Source organism: Rana temporaria, chromosome 4, assembly GCF_905171775.1.
Source record: "Rana temporaria chromosome 4, aRanTem1.1, whole genome shotgun sequence".
Taxonomy (NCBI): Eukaryota; Metazoa; Chordata; class Amphibia; order Anura; family Ranidae; genus Rana; species Rana temporaria.
Genome location: NC_053492.1, coordinates 340826861 through 340848277, shown reverse-complemented (window position 1 = coordinate 340848277; position 21417 = coordinate 340826861). Strand labels below are relative to the sequence as shown.

Sequence of the window (21417 nt, the reverse complement as noted above, 5' to 3'; positions counted from 1 at the left end):
GTTACCCCTGCTATATGGTGGCGTAAGTGCAGCGTACCAATGTTAAGTATGGCCGTCGTTCCCGCGACGAAATTTGAAAATTTTGCGTCGTTTGCGGAACTCGTCTGTGAATGGGGCTGGACGTAATTTACGTTCACGTCAGAACCAATACGTCCTTGCGCATGCGCGTTTGTGAAAAACGTCAATCACGTCGGGGTCACAGAACATTAACATAAAACACGCCCCCCTGTCCCACATTTGAATTAGGCGGGCTTACGCTGGCCGATTTACGATACGCCGCCGCAACTTACTGAGCAAGTGCTTTGAGAATACTGCACTTGCCCGTCAAAGTTACGGAGGCGTAACGTAAATCAGATATATTACGCCCGCACAAAGTTAAGCGCTCCTACGAGAATCTGGCCCTAAATTTATTTAGTAAAAAAACTGCTTACATCAAGCAAGGATAAAAACCGCAGTAAAAAACAATGGGAGTAGTGACACACATGCCTCCTCACCGTACTTCTGTTAAAACACCGGAACTGACGTCACAAGGCTCCACCCGAGACGTTACGTCACTTGTCACGTGACTTCCTCAGGGATAGCTAGCTGAATTCACATTAATTTATTTGGATGTTTGGATGCTCATCATATTTTTTCTTTGAGTATATTACTTTGTAGCACATTATTAAAAAATAAGCGCACCATTCCCATCTTTTTCTTTTACTGACCCTGAAAGCCCCCGATTCTTTCAGAATGTGGGCTTAACAACCAAACCGCTAAATTCAGCGTTTGCAAGGCAGGATGGAATAGCAGCCCCTGCGAAAGTAGGTCTGGACAAAAAGAAAGAGTCCATGGATCCCCTACTGCCACCCTCACGATCTCTGCATACTGGGATAGTCTGGGTCATGCCGGAGCTACTAGGATTACCGGCTTTCGTCCCCTTTTGATCCTGCTTCTATAGCTGCGGTAAAAGCGGCACTGGACCCGCGGGCATACGAACGCATCTCCTGTATGCGAGTGGATCCCTTGCCCTCAACACAAAAGTTGTCCAACTTTGTGTTAAACTGGACGCCAATAGATCTATGACCAAAATACCCCATTTCTGGCATATGGCCAGAAAAATGTCAGGCTGTAGAGAATATTCTCCTGGGAACAATTGTTGGCGGCTCAAGAAATCCGCCTGCCAATTCTCCATTTTCCCGGAATGAAGACTGCAGATAGGCAAGATACATGCTTCTCTGCCCAAGCCAAAACATGGTTCACCTCCCTCTGGCTGCGTGACTTCTGGTACCCCCTAGGTCAGTGATGGCGAACCTTGGCACCCCAGATGTTTTGGAACTACAGTTCCCATGATGCTCAACTACACTGCAGAGTGCATGAGCATCATGGGAAATGTAGTTTCAAAACATCTGGGGTGTCAACGGTCGCCATCACCGCCCTAGGCGATTGATGAAAGCCACTGCTGTGGTATTGTCGGAATTGTATTCTGACAGGACAATCCTGCAATCTGAATGTTCATGCAATTAGAGCCACACGTGCCACCCGAATCTCTAGGATGTTGATGGACAAGGTTTTCTCGGATCTTTCTCTGGGCAGTGGTCTCTTCTAGGACTGCTCCTCAGCCCAAGATGTTGGCCTCCGTTGTCACTACCTTTCAGGTAACCGGTATGAAGGATCTTTCCTTCTGCAAATCTTTTGGTTTCCAACCACTGAGACTCTGGCCCCAAAGGTACGCCAGATACCTTGGATAATGTAAGGCTTGGATTTTCTTGTTCCAAATAGACAGAATACTGTTTACAACAGCCTTGCTGAGCATAGGGAACTGCTTTGAAAAAAGCCACCATCTTCCCTAGCAATTCTATGCCAAGGCGAATGGAAGGATTCTTCCTTGCCTTAACCACATGGGCCAGCTCTCTTATAGCGCTGACTACTGTCCGAGGGACTCTTTTTCAGGCCACATACTCTAGGCTTCTTACTGGACATAAGGATAATTTTTCTAGGTTGAGAACCCAACCCAGGTGTTCCAAATACTTGACCATGCTGAACACAGTTTGGTCTAGCCAGGCTACTGACTGATCAGCAGCAAGTCGCCTAGGTATGCCATTACTGCTATACCCTGGGCCCTTAGTCTTGCTAGAAGGGGGCTCAGAACTCCGTAAACACCCGGGGCACGGTGGCTAACCCGAAGGGAAGGTCACAACTGGAAGAGGTGCTGTTCCACTGCGAATCGCACAACTTATGGTGAACAGGGAAAAATTGGCACATGCAGATACGCATCTTTGATGCCTATTGACGCTAGAAATTTTCCTCCCCGCAGGGTGGATACAACTAACTGGATTGATTCCATGCGAAGAGAGCGAATGTTAAGGAACTGATTTAGATCTTTGAGATCTAGAATGGGTTTGACATCTCCATTCAGGTTTCGGTACCGTAAAGAGATTTGAATAAAACCACATACCCTGCTCTTGTGAGGGGGTCTCTAGGATTACACCCTGTGACATCAATCGGTCTAGCGGACGAATGGGTCTTTGGGGACGATTGAACTTGGAAAGTGAACCGGAGGAAATTTCTGAAACTCTAGTTTGTAGCCTAGGGTTACCACAGAGATGACCCATCTAAGATCTCTTCTTGTCAAGCCCCTGAAAACCACAGAAGTTCCCCCCCCCCCCACCTCGATCGAGCTGGGGCGTCCTTTCATAAGGAGGCCTTGGGACTCTGTCTTGTAGGCTTCTGCCCTCAGGTACTTCTTGTAGTCCTATGCAAACATGGGTAAATTGTTCTAAAAAAAAACAAGTACATATGCATACAGTTTTATATGCAGCATGTGTTAAAGCAATATGCCTCTGTGGAAGTGTGCATTCATGGAAGCATGAGCTCACAAAAACATGTTTTTAGGCAAAATATGAAAGGTGTGCGCTGTACACACGTATTCATGTAGCACAAGTGCGAAGGAAGAAGCATCTTGCAAGCAAGCATGTGTTCATGAAACGTGTTATGCAACATTATGCAACGCGTATCTATGCAGTCATATATTCCTATGCGATTATGAGGAATCATATATATTTAAATAAACCTATTTTTAGGTGATCATGCAGCTTTATGCGATCAGTATCTTTATGTGATCAAGCATCTTTATGCGACTAAGCATTTTTATGTGATCAAGCATCTTTTATGCGATTATGTAAACCCATGTATATCTATACAAACAAACATGCATCTTTATGTGACCATGTATCCTTAAGTGATCCTGTCACCTTATTCGATCACGTTCTGTTTGTTGTTAAACACAAACATGCATTTTGTACACCCATTGCAAACATGTGAACTGATAAAAACAGTTATCTTCAGCAACCGCACGTTTCAGCAATTGTGTACTCCAGCAACTGTGCGATTCAGCAGTTGTGCGTTTTAGCGACTATGTGCTCCAGCAACTGTGCGTTTCAGCAGTCGTGCGTTTTAGCCAGTTTGTAAGCAACATGAACATGAGGATCCTGTGGAGGTTTTTAGGGAACCCAAAAGGAAAAGGAGGCTTCAGCTTTCTCTGCTGGGGGCAACTTATACCCAGAACGGACCAACTCCGTAAGGGACTGAACCAACAGTCCTTGGGATTGTGAGGCTAAAAAAGGCTCTTCTGAAACTGGATCCTAAGAGGAAGAGACATCCGTATGTCCTTGTCCCTGATCCCCTAAAGGTAATTCAACATCTCCTGCCCACTCCTGTTCCAATGCTGGAAGGACAGGGGCAGGAGAGGGGGAACTGCCGCGTTTCCTCCCATCCTGGGAGGAAGATGCAAGCATATGTGAAAAGATGCGATTTCTGCTATTCTCCCTTCCAATCCAGCTAACGCTGAAGCCAAACCGTCCTTAGTGACGTACGCAGAGGCTGAAATGTTGGAAGCAGCTGCAACAGCTGAAGGTCTAAATGGCTCAGTCTGGCTTGTCGCCTCAGGTCTCTCGGGGAAGATGGCACTGTGGAAGCGTGACCAGGATCCTCAGAGCCTGAACGTAGCACCCTTGCACTATTCACTGTTGAATTCCTTCTTGCATTCCGGGAAGACATAGTCCTAAGCACAAAGCAGAGGTACTAACGCCATGCATCCACTGCTGAGCACTAGTTCAGCAATGCGTATTATGCCGCTAATGATTGCCCAACCTGATGCCGAGTAGATATGCTATTAAGAATGCCTGTGTCCACTGCTCTTACGTGCCCTCACATGTGCTCTGTGTCCTCTTTCCACCAGCCAACCGTTTGTTGGGAAAACAACTCTATAGAAGAGAGAGAGGGAGAGAGACCTGCACTGTGTACCATGCACGGCGTTCCTCGTGCACGTTTGCCGTTCAAGTCAGGCCCCAGACGTCTTAGGATCATCTCCCCCTCCTGTCCTACAAAAGGAGCCAATTTCACGCGCACTAAGCGTGCCCCCACAAATCGGGTTGGGGGTTGCTCTCCAGAGGGACCCAATGCCTGCAGGCAGGAGACCCCCAAACCCTCTCTGGTGGCTGCAGAGCAAGTTTATGGGCAGAGACACTGACACTGAGCAGGAGGAGAAGCATGGTAGTGTAAACTTAACATGTTCTTTGGAGACAACAGGTAAGCACAGTATACTCAATAGAGAAGTCCATAAGTGTATCTTTAGGATCTTCTCACTTACCATTCCCCTCCGCAGGATACTGCTGGAACACAGACAGACCCAATCTTCACTCATATTGGTGAGCATGTCATGGCAGACCTTCAAGGACTGGGTCCCTTGTAAAAGGGGTTCCTTTCCCTTGGACCTGTATAGCAACCTGCTAGAACATCCTTTTGGTATGATAACTGTAACCAAGGTGTCAGATCCCAGGGTCCAGCCCTCAAAGAGGAGCTTTACAGGCTAAAACCTCGGTCTTCTCCCACGAGGCTCGGGAACAATTCACTTTGGCTTTTTATATAGCACTTTGAATTGATCCGATAGTATGGCATAGCCTGTGATCCTGTAAGGATCCTTCCAGCAGAGCTCTTCTTAACACATCTTCAACCGTAACCAACACCTTAGACACTGGTGAAAAAAACTGAGGTACTCCCTGGATGGGAGGGGTTATATAGGGAGGGACTTCCTGTCTTTGATTGCACCAGTGTCCATCACCTGAAGGTGGCCTATAACCCACATAGTAATTACTATGGCTGCTCTGTGTCCCGTGATGTACGATAAAGAAATGTTATGTTTTAGTGTCATAAGACAATGAATCACAGTGGATTTAATTTTGTTTCTTGCAGATCTTGGTGTTTTTATTAATTTAAATCGCTTTTCGAAGTAAAAATGCTTGCATAATTATATACCTTCTTCAAGCCAGTAATTTAACTTCTAGACTGCCTCCCTCCCTCCAGATAAATACTTAAATACGTCAGTCTTCACCCAATGATATTCACTACGCAGCTCAGCTCAGAGTCTTACACCTTTCGTACAAAAAAAACATACTTTCATGCAAATTTTTTAGTGTGTATGCATACTGCAGCCCTGTTATTTCCTATGGCGAGACCCCAGTGGCTGCCATAAATACAGCTTTTCCATATGGGTGGGTAAATACTTTTAAAAAGGTAGTGTATATGTAAAAGGGGGGATCCATATTTGTTCATTACATAGGTTTGCTCTGCCTCTTACTTTACAGTGCTAGACAACTGCTTCTTCACACATACATTTCTGTGAATGAGCCAAATGATCGAAAACAAAGTATTCCCATGTAGAGGTTATCTCAACCTTTGTTAAAAGGACCATTACTGTGTCTAATCTAAATATTATATTCTACCAGCGCCTTTCCAATAGATCTCAGCTGCTGCAGTAACAGCGCTATATTGTGCAAACTATTGCTCACTGACAAAGAAATGATCAGTCTATCATTTTAATGGTAGGTTTATTTTAACAGCGAGAGACAGAACAACAACAAAAAAAATATGCAGAAAAACGCATTTCAAAAAAGTTATAAATTGATTTGCATCTTAATGAGCGAAATAAGTATTTGACCCCTTCACAAAACATGACTTGGTACTTCGTGGCAAAACCCTTGTTGGCAATCACAAAGTCAGATGTTTTAGAAGTTGGCCACCAGGTTTGCACACATCTCAGGAGGGATTTTGTCGTACTACTCTTTGCAGATTCTTTCCAAGTCATTAAGGTTTTGTGCCTGACGTTTGGTAACTCGAACCTTCAGCTCCCTCCACATATTTTCTATGGAATTAAAATTAATGTGCTTCTTTTTGAGGAGGACCCAAAACACATTTGTTGCCATGGCCATGTGTTTTGGGTCCTTCTCTTCTCAGGTCCCTAGCTGCAGCTCCTGGCCCCTCCCTCCTGTTGAGTACCCCCACAGCAAGCAGCTTGCTATGGGGGCACCCGAGCCGAGCTGCAGCTCTGTGTATCCATTCAGACATGGAGCTGCTGTTCAGCCCCCTCCCCCCTCTCTCCTGATTGGCTGATTTTGATTGACAGCAGCGGGAGCCAATGGTGCTGCTGCTGTGTCTTAGCCAATCAGGAGGGAGAGTCCCAGGAGGCCGAGGCATTAGTGGACATCGCTGGATGGAGATGGGGCTCAGTTAAGCATTGGGGAGCTGGGCTACAGCACACAGAAGGCTTTTTATCTTAATGCATAGAATACATTAAGATAAAAAACCTTCTGCCTTTACAACCACCTTAAACTCTCCAGTATATTTCCAACTATAGAAGTTAAACAAACAGGTCAATAGTTACTTGGTAAAGACTTTAATAATCTTATGAATATGCACTGGACACTATCGAATATTACATGGTTTATGAATTTGTGTATTGTAGAAGTATTTAATGAGTTAATGCACAAGTAGAGGTCACACAATATAAATATAGAGCAATGGGCACTTGATATTGAGCACATATTGTATATATGAAAGAATATTGGTTAATTTTATTTATTTAGGGTTTGATGTATGAAATTTGGGAGATTTTCAAAATATAGCGCTGCATATTGAGTGTAAATAAAGTGTCTAATCTACCCTACCACACAGGAAAAATTACCGTTACTGTACAAATATCTATGTGTACAATAAAATACAGTTAACTTTCTCCCCAATACACTTTGGCGACCCTTTGTGGGATAAACTATTACATAGTTACACTGAAAAAAGGTACTAGTCCATCTAGTTCAACCAGTAAAATTATTAATTAAGTAAATAAATATACGTTAAAAACACAAGGTATTGCAGCGCTCCAAATCACTTTCCTAAGCCCTCAAGGAACTGTGAACTGGTAGCTGATATCAGTAGAGTTAAAGTGTAAATCAATTACACCAAAAATTATTGAAAGTGCTGCAGGCCTTTTTCAATAAATAAAGCATTTAAATGATTATTAATAATATGCCAACACACAAAATGATTCTTTGTGAACTTGTGAATTTATATATTGTTTAAAATTCAGGATTTGTAGCACAGGCATACAAATGTGTGTGTGTGTATATAGAGATATATCTCTATACACACACACACACACACACACACACACACTATTAATAGCAGCAACAACCTACCTGCATCACCCTCGATGACAGAAAATTTTCACGGCAATACTGGAAACCGGCACGTGGGTGTTCCTTCATGACATTACTCCAGCCCTACATATATGGAAACCATATTTTCATTAATGAGTGTACATAAATGCTTCCAATACTTATATTTAGAGGATAACTTCACTTTTGTGGGGAAAATTAGCATATCTATATCTATTAGAGCTGCACAATTAAATCTGAAAAAATTGTGATCTCGATTCAACCCCCCTGACGATCTCCAATGCAGAGTTTGCGATTCTTTCATATAACAAGTGGATAGACTATCTGCTCACTCAGCTGTCAAAAAAAAAATATCCCGGCAGTCTGCCAAGTTCTTAACAGGAAACAATGGGCCAGATTCACGTACAGCTGGCGCAGCGTAACGTAACCGATTTACGTTACACCGCCGAAAATTTTCTGTCTAAGTGCTCGATCCACAAAGCACTTACCTGGAAATTTGCGGCGGTAAAACTATTACACCTGTCGGATCTTATAGCTATCTATGCGTAACTGATTCTATGAATCAGTCGCATAGATAGAAGAACAGATACGACGGCGTATCAGGAGATACGCCGTCGTATCTGCTTTGTGAATCTGGCCCATTGTAACTAATGCTTCCTTCTTAGATCAAAGGGATAAACTTGTGTGTGTGTGTGTGTGTGTGTGTGTAAAGAAAAAAATCAGGCAGTCTGCCAGGTTTGTAACAACATGAAACATTGTAATTAACTTCCTTCTTAGAGCAAACTTTTGTGTTTAAATGCAGGAAGTTTAACCACTTAAAATCCACATCTATTTCTGACACTTGTTTCTCAAGTTAAAATCAATATTTTTTTTGCTAGAAATATTACTTGGAACCCCCAAACATTATATATATTTTAGCATAGAATCTAGGGAATAAAATGGCAATTGCTGCAATATTTTATGTCACACTGCATTTGCCCAGTGTCTTACAAATGCAATTTTTTGGGAAAAAATACACTTCAATTAATGTTCCGCCCCCCCCCCCCCCCCCCACAAAAGTGGAGTTACTCTTAGATCAGGATTAAATCTTTGTTAAATCTTTGACAGAGACATTTATGCATTGTATCATTTTATTAGGCCTCTTTCACATGGGCTTACAGATTCAGCAAAAATAGTATTTTTGGTTTACTTGTAAAATTACTTGTAAATCACATGGCACACAGTTTTTTCCTATTCATGACTACTCAGATTATGCGGTCACCTACATGTGAATGGATACTGCCCAAAATATAGGCAGGCTTCCCTGCCTAGACATAAACCCTCCCAGAATACCATAGCCTCAGTTTATAGCAAGTATAGCGAAAACCATACAAAGATAGAGATGTCCTGTGATGTACTCTAAGAAAAGGATTTTACAGGTAAACTAGAAATTCTAAATCTTGAATTGTACATCACAGGATTTGTTCTTATTCATGACACTTGGGATGTCCCAAAGCAGTAAACAAGAGTGGCTGGCAAACAGAGCAACAGCAGCAACAAGCCCAAAACCTAAAAGCAGAACAGCGGAAAATCTTACTACAGAGCTGCCTGCAGGACCTTCCACCCAAAACTGGCGGTTTCAAAGGTGGTTTCATCTACCTGGTAAATGTAAATAAGTACATTTGTAAACAGAAAACCGGATGGCAGCCATGGAAACCATGCTGAAGCCTGATGCTGAATCACACAGGAAGCACTGACACTCCTTGCAGGAGGGGTCTTAACTGGAAAATGGGAAATGTTTTTAATGCCAAAGGTTTGAGAAAAGAGTTGATGAATCCATGGAAATAGAGTTGATTGGGAAGCACCCTGTCCCCTACTAGGTCCTTTAGGCAGAACAGACAGAGAATCAGATTGCTGAAACAAAGCCATAGACAGATATGCCTGCACAAAGTGAACCACAAGTAGGGTGTAGGGATGAGCTCCGGCGTGTCATTGTCCGGATCTCTGCAGGCGAGCATTGGGACAATGTCTCGCTGCCTGTGGTTAGCGCAGAGCCGTGCAGACTTAATGGCAGACTCTGCACGTGGACTGTGCGAACACGCCGGAGCTTATCCCTAGTAGGGTGTTTGGGATTAGGAACAAAAGACGGTAACAAAAAAAGAAGGCCAAGACCTCAACACTACTTTATCTTAGTGAAGGACCAGAAAAGCTTCCTTAGAAGAGAGTGCAGCCATCTCCAAGATCCTATGAGCCAAAGTAATGGTCATCAAAAAGTGCCAAAGTGCCTGAATGGGTTCGAACAAAGCATGATTTAAAACAGACCAAACCAAATTAAGCTCCCATGGGGACACCAGAGACTGGACAGGTGTAACAATCTGTATGATCCTTGTACAATAGCCTTTACCTAATAATGAGACACAATAGGCCTCTTTAACAGAAAGGCAGGAATTGTCCTCAACAACCCCATAATCAGAACTAACACCTTGTAAACACTCTGGGAGCATTGGACAGGCAGAACAGCAACATTACAAACTAGTAGTGGCGATCCTTTACAGAAAACTGATGGTGAGGCTGATAGATTGGGATGTCCCTCGGCTGAAATACAGCAATTACCGACTGGGTTGATTCTATCCTAAAAAAAAATCTACACTTGCAGGAATTTGTTGGTATCCTTGAGATCCAGAATAGGTCTTTGTTTGGGTTTGGAATCAAAAACTGGTTGGAATATAGCTGTGAAACTTCTCCTCTTCCAGTGTGGGTGCAATTACATCCCGAGACATAATCTTTCCAGTGCTGCATAGAAACTCGCTCTTCATGAGGGGTAAAGATTCATAGTTCCAGCTTGACACCACATTATGGACCCAGTTGTGTGCCATGAAGGCTGATAAGCACCCCCCACCCGCAAGAGCGAGAGTGCCCCTTCATTGGAAAAAGGACTTGTGGAACTGGGCGGTATGTTTCAGCTTGGACCCCCGTGGCTGACAAAAGGACTGCTTTTTAGCAGTCAAAGGGCCCAGCTTCAAGTCATTGATTTTGCTTCCTTCTCCAGGGACATCAGCGAATTTCAGTAGACCAGCATTTGAGCTATAGGACTCTCCTCAAATGGGCAGACATAAAGCCCCGTCTAGAGGGTTGCCTAATTGAATGTTCCAAGGCCTCTCAAGAAGCTTGAGGCTCTCAGGGAAGCCTTCAGGTATTATCTAGTGACAGGATGCCCAGGATTAGATTCCCTGAGCCAGAGCATATGTTTTTCCCACACTTTGAGAGCTTGGCATACTCCACCTCAGGTACTGCTGTCTGCAGACCTGCACCTAAGAAAGAGAGAGACGCTTCAAAAAAGGCTTCCAACCTCTTATCTGTAGCATCCCTAAAGACTGAAAACTCATTCATTAGTACCCCCCAGGGTCTTGTTCAGGTTGGACATAGCTGGAATACTGCTAAGAATTCCTCTTTTTAGAGAACTTCTCCTCCATAGGGTACTGCTGAATGAACCATTTAAAGTGGCAATAAACCCACATCATTAAAAACTGTCAGTACATGCTGTTCAAACTCACTTAGTCACTTCTGTGGGAAACCGCCTGTAAGGGTGTCGGTTAGCATGGACCCTGCAGGCAGTGTTACCCAGGGTACCTGGTATATGGTACTAATGCTGGCCTGGTACTCTACAAGTTCAGGATGGTGATCCCCCTAGGCAAAGTCGTGTCCCCCTGATGGCCCTGCAGCCTGGACTGGTGAGTCTCCCCAGTGAGAAAGCTCCTACGAGCTCAGGCTCATATAGTGAGGAGCAGTGTAGATAGTATATGTGTCCGCTGCTGCAGAAGTGCTGGCGAATGAGTAAAGCTTATCCTAGCTCCTATGATCACGGAAGAGAAGGAATCACATGTATGGATGTACAGCATCACGATTTCATTCTCTACACAGGCTGTCCCTGATCCTCACAGCGGGGTTTGAGTACCATCCCTCTGGGCCATAGGCGATCAATCTGGATAAAGCATTTCCTTTTTCCCCAGCAGGGTGGTACGAAACAGGCGCTGCAATTCATTAGCAAATGCCCACAGAATCAAATCTCCAGAGATACTATATAATTTAGGTTCATTAAGGTTTAAAAAGACAAAGGTATATTCAGTTCAACTCATGTGTGTGTGTGAATATTTATTTTCTAATTCCAAGAACCCTTCCACATTTTTACTACTCTAATGCCACGTACACACGACGATGTTTTTCATGAAGAGAAAAATTGCATTTTTTTAAATGGTCGCGTGTAGGCTCCAGAGCATTTTTCTCGATGAGAAAAATGTCCGTTAAAAATTTACAACCTGCTCTATTTTTTCTCGTCGTTTTCCACATCCTGAAAAACGGGGAAATTAGCATAAGCAGCCCAAAGGGTCACGCCATTCGAATGGAACTTCCCTTTGTAGTGCCGTTGTACGTCACCGCGCTTTGCTCGAGCATTTTTTTTCATGATCGTGTGTATGCAAGGCAGGCTTGAGAGGAATCACGTCGAGAAAAATGTTTTTTATTTCCATGACATGAATAACGGTCGTGTGTACACGGCATAATACTAAAATAACCCATTCTGCAATCTAAGGTTAAACCATCTTTCTTCTAAACTCAAATCGTGGTCTTGTGTACTCTTCAGGCACCCTGCCTACAGTAAACAGTTTATTGCAGTTCATACAAACTAGTAAAATGTCCACAAGTACTTAAGTAAGTACAATGATTACTTAAGCAGCGCTACCGTCACTTCTTATTGTGACCATCTTTCATATGGAATAAAACACACAGGAGGAAATATGAATGACAGGTGGTGAAAAAAAAGTTCAAAGAAGCCCAGATGGTGGTCCAAATGTAGTAGTGAAGATGTGCACCTTCTGACGCGTTTCATCATCACGACTTCCTCTGAGGGTGTCATTCATATTTCCTCTCATGTGTGTTTTATTCCATATGAAAGCTGGTCACAATAAGAAGCGACGGTAGCGCTGCTTTTGTAATCATTGTACTTATTGAAGTACTTGTGGACATTTTACTAGTTTGTATGAATTGTGATTTTGGTATGTTCTTGCTTTAAGCGGCAACTGACATTTTAATATAGCTGTTGATCATTGAAGCACTGTGAGCACTATCTGGTGTTTAGTGTTGTAGGAGCCGAGATAGTGAAAGAATGCTTGGAATCTCACTAAATATTTTGGAAGTATATTACAGTTACTGGAGACACCTTTGCTATATTTGTACATTGTAATCATATCCCCTCTTAAGTGCCTCTTGTCCACAGTAAATAACTGAAATCTATGAAAACAATCCTCAAAACTGAGGTCCTCCTTCCCCCTTATTAATTCCGTTGCCCTTTGCTGAACTCTTTCTATTTCAATGTCTTTTAAAGCGGAGGTTCACCCTAAAACAATTATATACCGTTACATCCAGCATACTTCCGACATGTACAGTATGCTGGTATTTTTTTTTTTTCCCGCTGTACATACCGTCTTATAGTTCTTTTTTACCCAGCTTCCGGGTTCTCACTACCGCTGGGAGTAGGCGTTCCTATGAATAGGCGTAGAGGATTGACGTGCGGATAAGGCGCGTCACGTGTTCCGAAAATAGCCAAACTGGGACTCGGCTCTATACGGTGCCTGCGCAGTCAGCTCTACACGGCTCCTAGTCTGTGTGCAGGCGTATAGCGCCGAGTCCCAGTTCCGATATTTTCGGAACGCGTGACGTGCCTTATCCGCACGTCAATCATCTACGCCTCTTCATAGGAACGCCTATTCCCCGCGGGAGTGAGAACCCGGAAGCCGGGTGAAAAAGAGCTATAAGACGGTATGTACAGCGAAAAAAAAAAAAATACTAGCATACTGTACATGTCGGAAGTATGCTGGATGTAATGGTATATAGATGTTTTTTAGGGTGAACTTCCGCTTTAAATAGTGGCCAAAACTGAACCGCGTATTCCTTATTCTAAGGGTGTAATTATTGATTATCGTCTCTTGAATGTAGGCCCTTTTCAATGCATGGGATTTAATACACTTGCATTTCTCAATTGTAATCTTCATTTGCCATGTTGCTGCCTAACCCCCTATTTTATCAAGGTTTTCCTGTAATGATGGCTACTTGATAATAATTTTAAATTTTAATAATAGGCACATCCATCACCTAAGGACACCAGCACAAAATTGAGGATGTGCTGGGTGGGTGCCTTCTGTTTTTGGGCCTGTAGGTGGTAGCATAACCTAAGTAGTCATGAATAATAAAGTTACAGTGTCCTGTGATGTATGATTAAGAAACAGCATTTTGTTTGTTTTTAACCCCTGTACCACCCGCCAATGTGTTACGTAACAAAACCAATTTTAGGTGGATGGGACTGTATACACCAGAATGTTAGCGTCATCTTGCTTTGTGCCGCATCAAGAATTTTAGGGCATGCCACAATTTTTAGTTTGTTGCAACTTGCCTCTAATGATTTCAACTGCAGTGTGCCAAAAACACATCTACAATGTTTTAGACACATTCAGCACATTTTTGAAGCATTAACTTCCCTTTGTGAAAAAAGAATTAGAGGTGGCATTTGTGCAGTGTTTACGAACATGCCATAATGTGTGAGAAACATGAGTTAAGGCAAAAGCAGAGCTAACCTGTGGTTGTCATTTGTTGCATCTCTAAAGCAGCCCATAGGGTGATTTTATTTTATTTCCTTCCACCACAGGCAGAAGGATAGAATATCACTCGATTCCCCCATCAACACAGTCAGTGTTGATGGGGGAATGCCTCCCGCAGTGTCTTGGAGTTTTTCCAGCAGTAATCGCATGTAAAAAAAATCAGACAAAATGGTTGCACCCAAATTAAATCTAAGGTTTGACTTGGGTACAACCAGCCTGCTCATAGATGGATCGAATCTTAGCCTGTCCCTGCTTAACCGGACGAGGTTTGACCCATCTATGGCTAGCTTAAAAACAATGTGAGAGGCCTTACTATAGTAAGTGGTAAATTAGCAGTTTTCTCTTCACTTCCATCTCATCCATGTTAAGATGTTTACCTTATATGCTTGAAGAAGAGCCAAATGATCACTGCTTGCTACAGCAAATTCTTTCTTTTTTTGGTTGGCCTCCTCCTTTTTATCCCAGGGACACACCTAAACACAAATCAGAGTAAATATACAGATGCACAAAATGTATTGTCATTCGTTTGTTTACTTTTCTCTTACTGTTAAACATGAACACTCATAAAAAAATACAATATTTTCAGGAATATGTATTCACACCATAATGTTTTATTGAAGCTGGAAAAAGGTCCTGTGTGCTTCATATTTAGTTTACTAGCATTTTCTTTTTCTGTTACCTGCATGTTTTTTTTTCAAAAAGAAGATAGATCTGAAAATGCATGCGTGTTAATGCATGAGGTTTCAAGCACAATCCATGTGAGTGAGCCCTAAATCGTAATCTCAATGTGGCTGTCTCCCCTTTACTAATTATTTAATATAACAACACTATACAATTATATATTCTTTACTCAGGGATCCATGGTTATTCTGATCAGGCACTAAGACCCCCACACCCCTCCATCCCTGTACTTCAAGATATGAAGTCTATCACCTTCATTATGTGCTAATGTTGATGATCACCAAATTCTACATATAAACATATGTGCAGTATATCTTTGTGCATTTCTTTAAACCAAGACATTGTTATGCATCAATACTTACTATGTATGTAATGCATAAAATAGAGAATCGGAAAAGCTCCATATTTATGTATGTAATGCCAGTACAGGCCTTTTACACATTTACTGCAAATTTTTATGTACACTCAGATTTTACTTTTTACAATATTGATCTGCTTAAAATTGATCTATTTATCAAAACAGTACTTCTGTAGCCTATACAAGTATAAGGGAGCAAGAAAGAAATGTCTTACTATACTGGCAGATATGACAATGGCACCTATACTGTACACAGTATAAAATCCTATACTGTGTTCATCCCAAGGGGCGTTTATGGTGGGCCTTCACCCACCCATTACTACTGTATTACTTCAATCAGCTTAATTTCTCCTCCCATGAAGTTATACCAAATATTGTAGCCTAATTTTTTTCCATAAAACTCACTACTGTATTATAAAACTCATGGGGCTACACACTCCATAATGCAGTCATTCACAGGTAAATTAAAGGTTTTTATTTAAATAAAATCAACTTACAAAGGGAGACTTAAATGCCAGGCTGGCAGCAATAGTGAGAGCAGAGTCCAGACAGCAAAAAATGGCACCAAACAACATCAGTTTACCAATTCTCACATCTACTGGCAGGGAAGCCAAATGATAACCTAGTGGCGTGAGCGTTTCCTGCTTAGTAAGTGCCCCAAGATCTTGAAGCCGTAGCTTGGAAGTCTGAACCGATTCCACACTTGGTGGTTCAATTAACCGAAACAAAACAGAATCTAGTCGGGACTCAGAAAACATGTCCAAAATCTTTATTCTAAGATAAAGCACAAAAAAGAGACACAATTCAAATACTCTGTTCAAACAATATCTTTTTTAAACAACAAGCAGCAAGTCAATGTAAATAAAAGCTTTTAAATGGAGTATGTAAGGTGTATATGTTTGCATAGGTTCTCCTTACCTGATGTTTACCAAGAAAAAAAAAGAAAAAAGTTATTTGCAGTGTACAGCTGAAAATACAAGCAGAAAATTTGCATATACGTGTGACACGTGAAAGTAAAAAATAACATGTTTTTTTTCCAAATATGGTTTGATTAAATGAATGAATTGCATATACTATAACAGTATTTACAGAATGGGAGATCATAGTCTCCTAAAATAATAAGCATATAGTACAAAAGAAACTTAACATACAGTTGTGTTCAAAATTATTCAACCCCCCAATGCTGTAAAGGGTTTTAGGGAATTTCGTGTACATTTGTAATTGTATTCAGAATGAAATCCTACAAGGACTTCTTAAAGAACCATATGCAACTAAAATGACATCAATCGGTTTTGTAATACAGTAGTAAATGTTTATTTTGTGAATTCTTCATTTACACAATTATTCAACCCCTTAAAGACTACCACTCTGAAGAACAGAGGTTCATTGAAGTGTATTCAATCAGGTATTGAAAACACCTGTGGATGTCAGGGAGCAGCAATAAAGCCTAATAAGCACCAATTAGGCAGCTTTAAAATGACTGTGAAACTCAGCTCCTTCTAGACATTTACTGGTGTGGTAACAAACATGGTGAAGTCAAGAGAATGGTCCAGGAAGACAAGAGAAGAGGTGATTACTCTTCACAGGAAGGGCAATGGCTATAAGAAGATTGCAAAGATGTTAAACATACCAAGAGACACCATAGGAAGCATCATTCGCAAATTCAAGGCAAAGGGCACTGTTGAAACGCTACCTGGTCATGGCAGAAAGAAGATGCTGACTTCGACTGCTGTGCGCTACCTGAAGCATAGAGTGGAGAAAAGTCCCCGTGTGAGTGCTGAGGAACTGAGAAAAGATTTGTCACATGTGGTTACTGAAGTTTCTGCACAGACAATACGGCGCACACTGCGTAATGAAGGCCTCCGTGCCAGAACTCCCAGGCACACCCCCTTGCTGTCTCCAAAGAATAAGAAGAGTCGTCTGCAGTATGCCAAAAGTCATGTGGACAAACCACAGAAGTTTTGGGATTGTGTTCTGTGGACTGATGAAACAAAATTAGAAGTGTTTGGGCCCATGGATCAACGATATGTTTGGAGGAGGAAGAACAAGGCCTATGATGAAAAGAACACCTTGCCCACTATGAAGCATGGCGGGGGTTCAATCATGCTTTGGGGCTGTTTTGCTTCTGCAGGTACAGGGAAGCTTCAGCGTGTGCAAGGTACCATGAATTCTCTTCAGTACCAGGAGATATTGGATGACAATGTGATGCAGTCCATCACAAACCTGAGGCTTGGGAGACGTTGGACCTTTCAACAGGACAATGATCCCAAGCATACCTAAGTCCACTAGAGCATGGTTGCATATTAAAGGCTGGAACATTTTGGAGTGGCCATCGCAGTCACCAGACTTAAATCCGATTGAGAACCTCTGGTGGGACTTAAAGAAAGCAGTTGCAGTGCGCAAGTCTAAGAATGTGACTGAACTGGAGGCTTTTGCCCATGACGAATGGGCGAAGATACCCGTAGATCGCTGCAAGACACTTGTATCAAGCTATGCTTCACGTTTAAAAGCTGTTATAACTGTAAAAGGATGTTGTACTAAGTACTAAGGGATTGAATGTCACTTGGGGGTTGAATAAAACTGATAATGATGTGAGCACAGAAAATACATTTGTGGTTATTTCATTATAAATGTTATGTTATATTTGTCTGACCTACACGTGCCTCTTTGATTTAATTGTAAGCAGGATGACTGAATGATCAAAATCAATGTCAAACTGGCCAAAACAATCAATTTCAGTGGGGGTTGAATAATTTTGAATACAACTGTATATTAAATTTATACATACAAAAACTCAAAAGTCTAAGTATCTCCCTGCTACAGTAATCCAAGTTCCTGCTTCTTATCACCTTATATGACAAAGCACCTCTGCTTCATTCCGTATACTTTAACATAAAAAAACAAATCAAAATAGAGGACAAGAGAAGATATACAAAAAATAAAAATTAAAAAAAAAGGAGGGGGGGGGGGGGGAAAGAAAAATAAATAGGGGAAGGATTCCAAAAATGGAGCTTGGTACAGTATCTGATGTCTCATTGATCGCACATCCATCATATCTCTTAACTCAGTCTCATATCCGTGTATTACAGCCCTAAGAGGGAGCTACCCTCTTCTGAATTAATAAACAAATTTCAAGAGGTCCATATCTTTTTATATATCTCCTGTCTATCAGTTGCTGTCAATATCAGGTCCTCCATCCATCTTTCTTTATTTTTTATTTTTTTATTACCAAAACAACGTTTATTGAGCATAAAAAATATACAAACAAACGGCTATCTAGTGCAACAAGCACTACAGTTAAGGATAAATCCTATTGACATACATAAAGGTATGGCAAAGAATAACAGTACAGGTGCATATATATTACAGCGGAGAAGAGGACAGAGCGGTGCAGAGCCAGCGGGGGGGGGGCATTGGCCAGGGAAGAGCACGGCTAGTCATTCAAATCGCAGGTGGAGGCGTCCCCTAACCATCTATCCCAAACCTTGTGGTATTTACCTGGGCATCCCCTATGAACATAGAGTAGCTTTTTGAAGGGCAGGGTAGTTTTAACAGCTCTAATCCACTGCTGCAGAGTGGGGGGTCCCCTCATCCATGTCTTAGCTATCTGAAGCCTGGCAAGGAATAATGTTTCCTGTAAAAATATATTCAGGTACTTTTCGGCTTCAGGGAGTGAAAGAAGCCCCAGCACATACTGACGGGGGCAGAGGGACAGCGTGGAGCCCATGCGGTCGTGGAGGAACCGGACCACCTGGGTCCAGAACCCCTGTATGCAGGCGCATGTCCAGAGGAGATGGTAAAAGGTGGCGCTGGGATGGTCGCAGCTGGGGCAGTTGGGTTTATGTCCGGGTCTGTATCTAGAGATGCGGTAGGATGTCAGGTATGATCGGTGGAGGATATAAAAGGTGGGTGAGGCGGTCAGAGATCTCAGGAGAAATGATTTTACAATTGGCGAGAGCCTCCTCCCAGTCCTTAGCCGACACCTCGCCCAAATCATGTTCCCAGCGGGATTTAAGCTGATGGGCGGTTGCAGTGGCCGAGGGCGCCAGAAGATAGGCGTAGAACTGGGAGATCAGCCTCTTGGGGTCCCTGCCCAGGACAATGTCCACTGGCAGCAGGATCTCGAGAACAAAGACAGCGTCCCCGAACTGTGTGTTGAGTGCGTGTCGGAGCGGGAGGTAACGGAAAAACATATGATTGGGCAGGGCGAAGGTGTCTTTAAGGGACTGAAAAGACTTGACTGCTCCATGAGCCACAACTTGCGTCAAATATATGACACCCTTGTTAACCCATATACCATGATCGGGGACCGTGGCCAGTTCGGGCAGTTGCGGGTTACCCCAGAGGGGCGTGTGCGACTGCGGTGATGGCGCCTCACCATGGAGCATGGCGAGTTGCCAGATTTTGCAGTGGTGAAACAGCATGTGTCTCCTGTCGCCCGTCTGGGGTGAACCGCGAGGCCCACAGAATAGAACCTGGAAGGGGTGGGACAGCAGGCCAGGGGTCTGGGAACATACCAGGGCCGAGTAACGTTCTCTGTCTGAGTGATTGAAGTAGTAGAAGTGGGAAAGCTGAGACGCTATGTAATAGAGGAAAAGATCAGGGACCGAGGTGCCACCCAGGCTCGACGGGCACTTCAGGACTCGCCACGACAGTTTGTGTCGGGAGAAGCCCCAAACAAAACGAGTTAAGGATAGACTCCATGGCTTTAAATATACGCAGGGGGAGATAAAGCAGGGCCTGCCAAAAGACAGAGTAGCTTGGGGAGGAGGATCATCTTGACCAGGTTAATTCGGCCCATAACCCCAAGGGGGAGACAAGACCATATCTGTGTTTTGGTTTTCAGGGTATTGAATAGGGGCTCAATGTTGAGGGTAATGTAATCTAGAGGGAACCTGGAGACGTGGACACCTAGATATTTAATGGTGTTAAAGAGGGAGTGCGGCTTGGTCAGCAGTGGGGGCGCCTAGATCTAGGGGGAGAATGTGAGATTTGGCCCAGTTTATCTGCAACCCTGAGAATGTCCCAAAGGCTGTTATAAGTTGTAAGGCTGTCTGGAGCGAGGGGCCAGCATCCGCAAGGTAAAGGAGCATAAATGGGAGGAAAGAAATTTTGGACAGCCGCACTCCAATAAAAGGTAAAAAGGTGTTGCCTTTTATTCTGGTAAAAAATACTACAAAGCAAGAAAAAACAGCAAACAGTGGGGTAATAGAACTAACTAGTTTCACATTGATAACCAATGCTTAGTCATGCTATGACTAAGCATTGGTTATCAATGTGAAACTAGTAAGTTCTATTACCCCACTGTTTGCTGTTTTTTCTTGCTTTTGTAGTATTTTTTACCAGAATAAAAGGCAACACCTTTTTACCTTTTATTGGAGTGCGGCTGTCCAAAATTTCTTTCCTCCCATTTATGCTCTGTGCATTTCCTGCACCCACTGGATTTTGGGCTATTTTATTTATCACTGAGGTACATCATCTGGAGCGGCGGGTTCTTTCTATTGAGGTAAAGGAGCATATCGTCCACGTAGAGGCTGACCACCTAAGTCATCCGACCACATCGCAGTCCTCTGATTCCCAGATGGCCTCTAAGGGCAATGGCAAGAGGTTCTACCGCCAGAGCGTACAGTAAGGGAGATATGGGGCAGCCCTGACGCGTACCACGTGAAATCGGGAAGGAGGGCGAGATTCTGCCGTTGACTTGGATACGTGCCGTGGGGGCCTGGTATAGGAGTTGTAGCCACTTTAGGAAGTTTGGGCCAAAGCCAAATCTGCGGGGGCACTCCCACAGGTAGCTCCACTCCACGGAGTCGAACGCCTTAGCGGCGTCGAGACGAACCACCACTCTGGATCCCATGTCTGAGTGCCGGGCCTGGAGGTTCATGTGTAGCCGCCTGAGATTAAAGGCTGTATTTTTGGCAGGCATGAATCCGGTCTGGTCGCGGTGCACTAAACTAAGGATTACTTTGTTAAGGAGCAGCGACAGGATCTTAGCTACAATGTTCACGTCAAGTTGGAGAAGGGAAATGGGCCGGTAGGATTCAGGAAACAACGGGTCCTTGCCTGGTTTGGGTATCAGAACAATGAGGGCTTCGCCCATAGATGCCGGGAGTGTGTTTGTGTCAAAGATGTGCATGTACAGCTTGCAGAGTTTAGGAATAATGGTCTCGCCGAACTACCACCGGGGGCTTGTGATCTAAGTGGGCCATGTAGGCGAGGAGCTTGCCCACTCGCTCGCCGTGTTCATAGGTGCGTTATTTGC

General features: G+C 43.2%; 1 protein-coding gene across 1 annotated transcript in view; it reads right to left on the bottom strand.

Annotated features, from left to right (window-relative positions):
* The window catches only part of DHX57 (DExH-box helicase 57), a 208133-nt gene that overhangs the window by 30361 nt on the left and 156355 nt on the right, over positions 1–21417 (bottom strand). Inside the window, exons 17-19 of the mRNA XM_040350769.1 lie at positions 15653–15929; positions 14494–14589; positions 7509–7592 (exon numbers count right to left, since the gene is read on the bottom strand). Coding sequence (XP_040206703.1) covers positions 7509–7592; positions 14494–14589; positions 15653–15929 — 457 coding nt within the window. The remainder of the gene's footprint in view (positions 1–7508; positions 7593–14493; positions 14590–15652; positions 15930–21417) is intronic.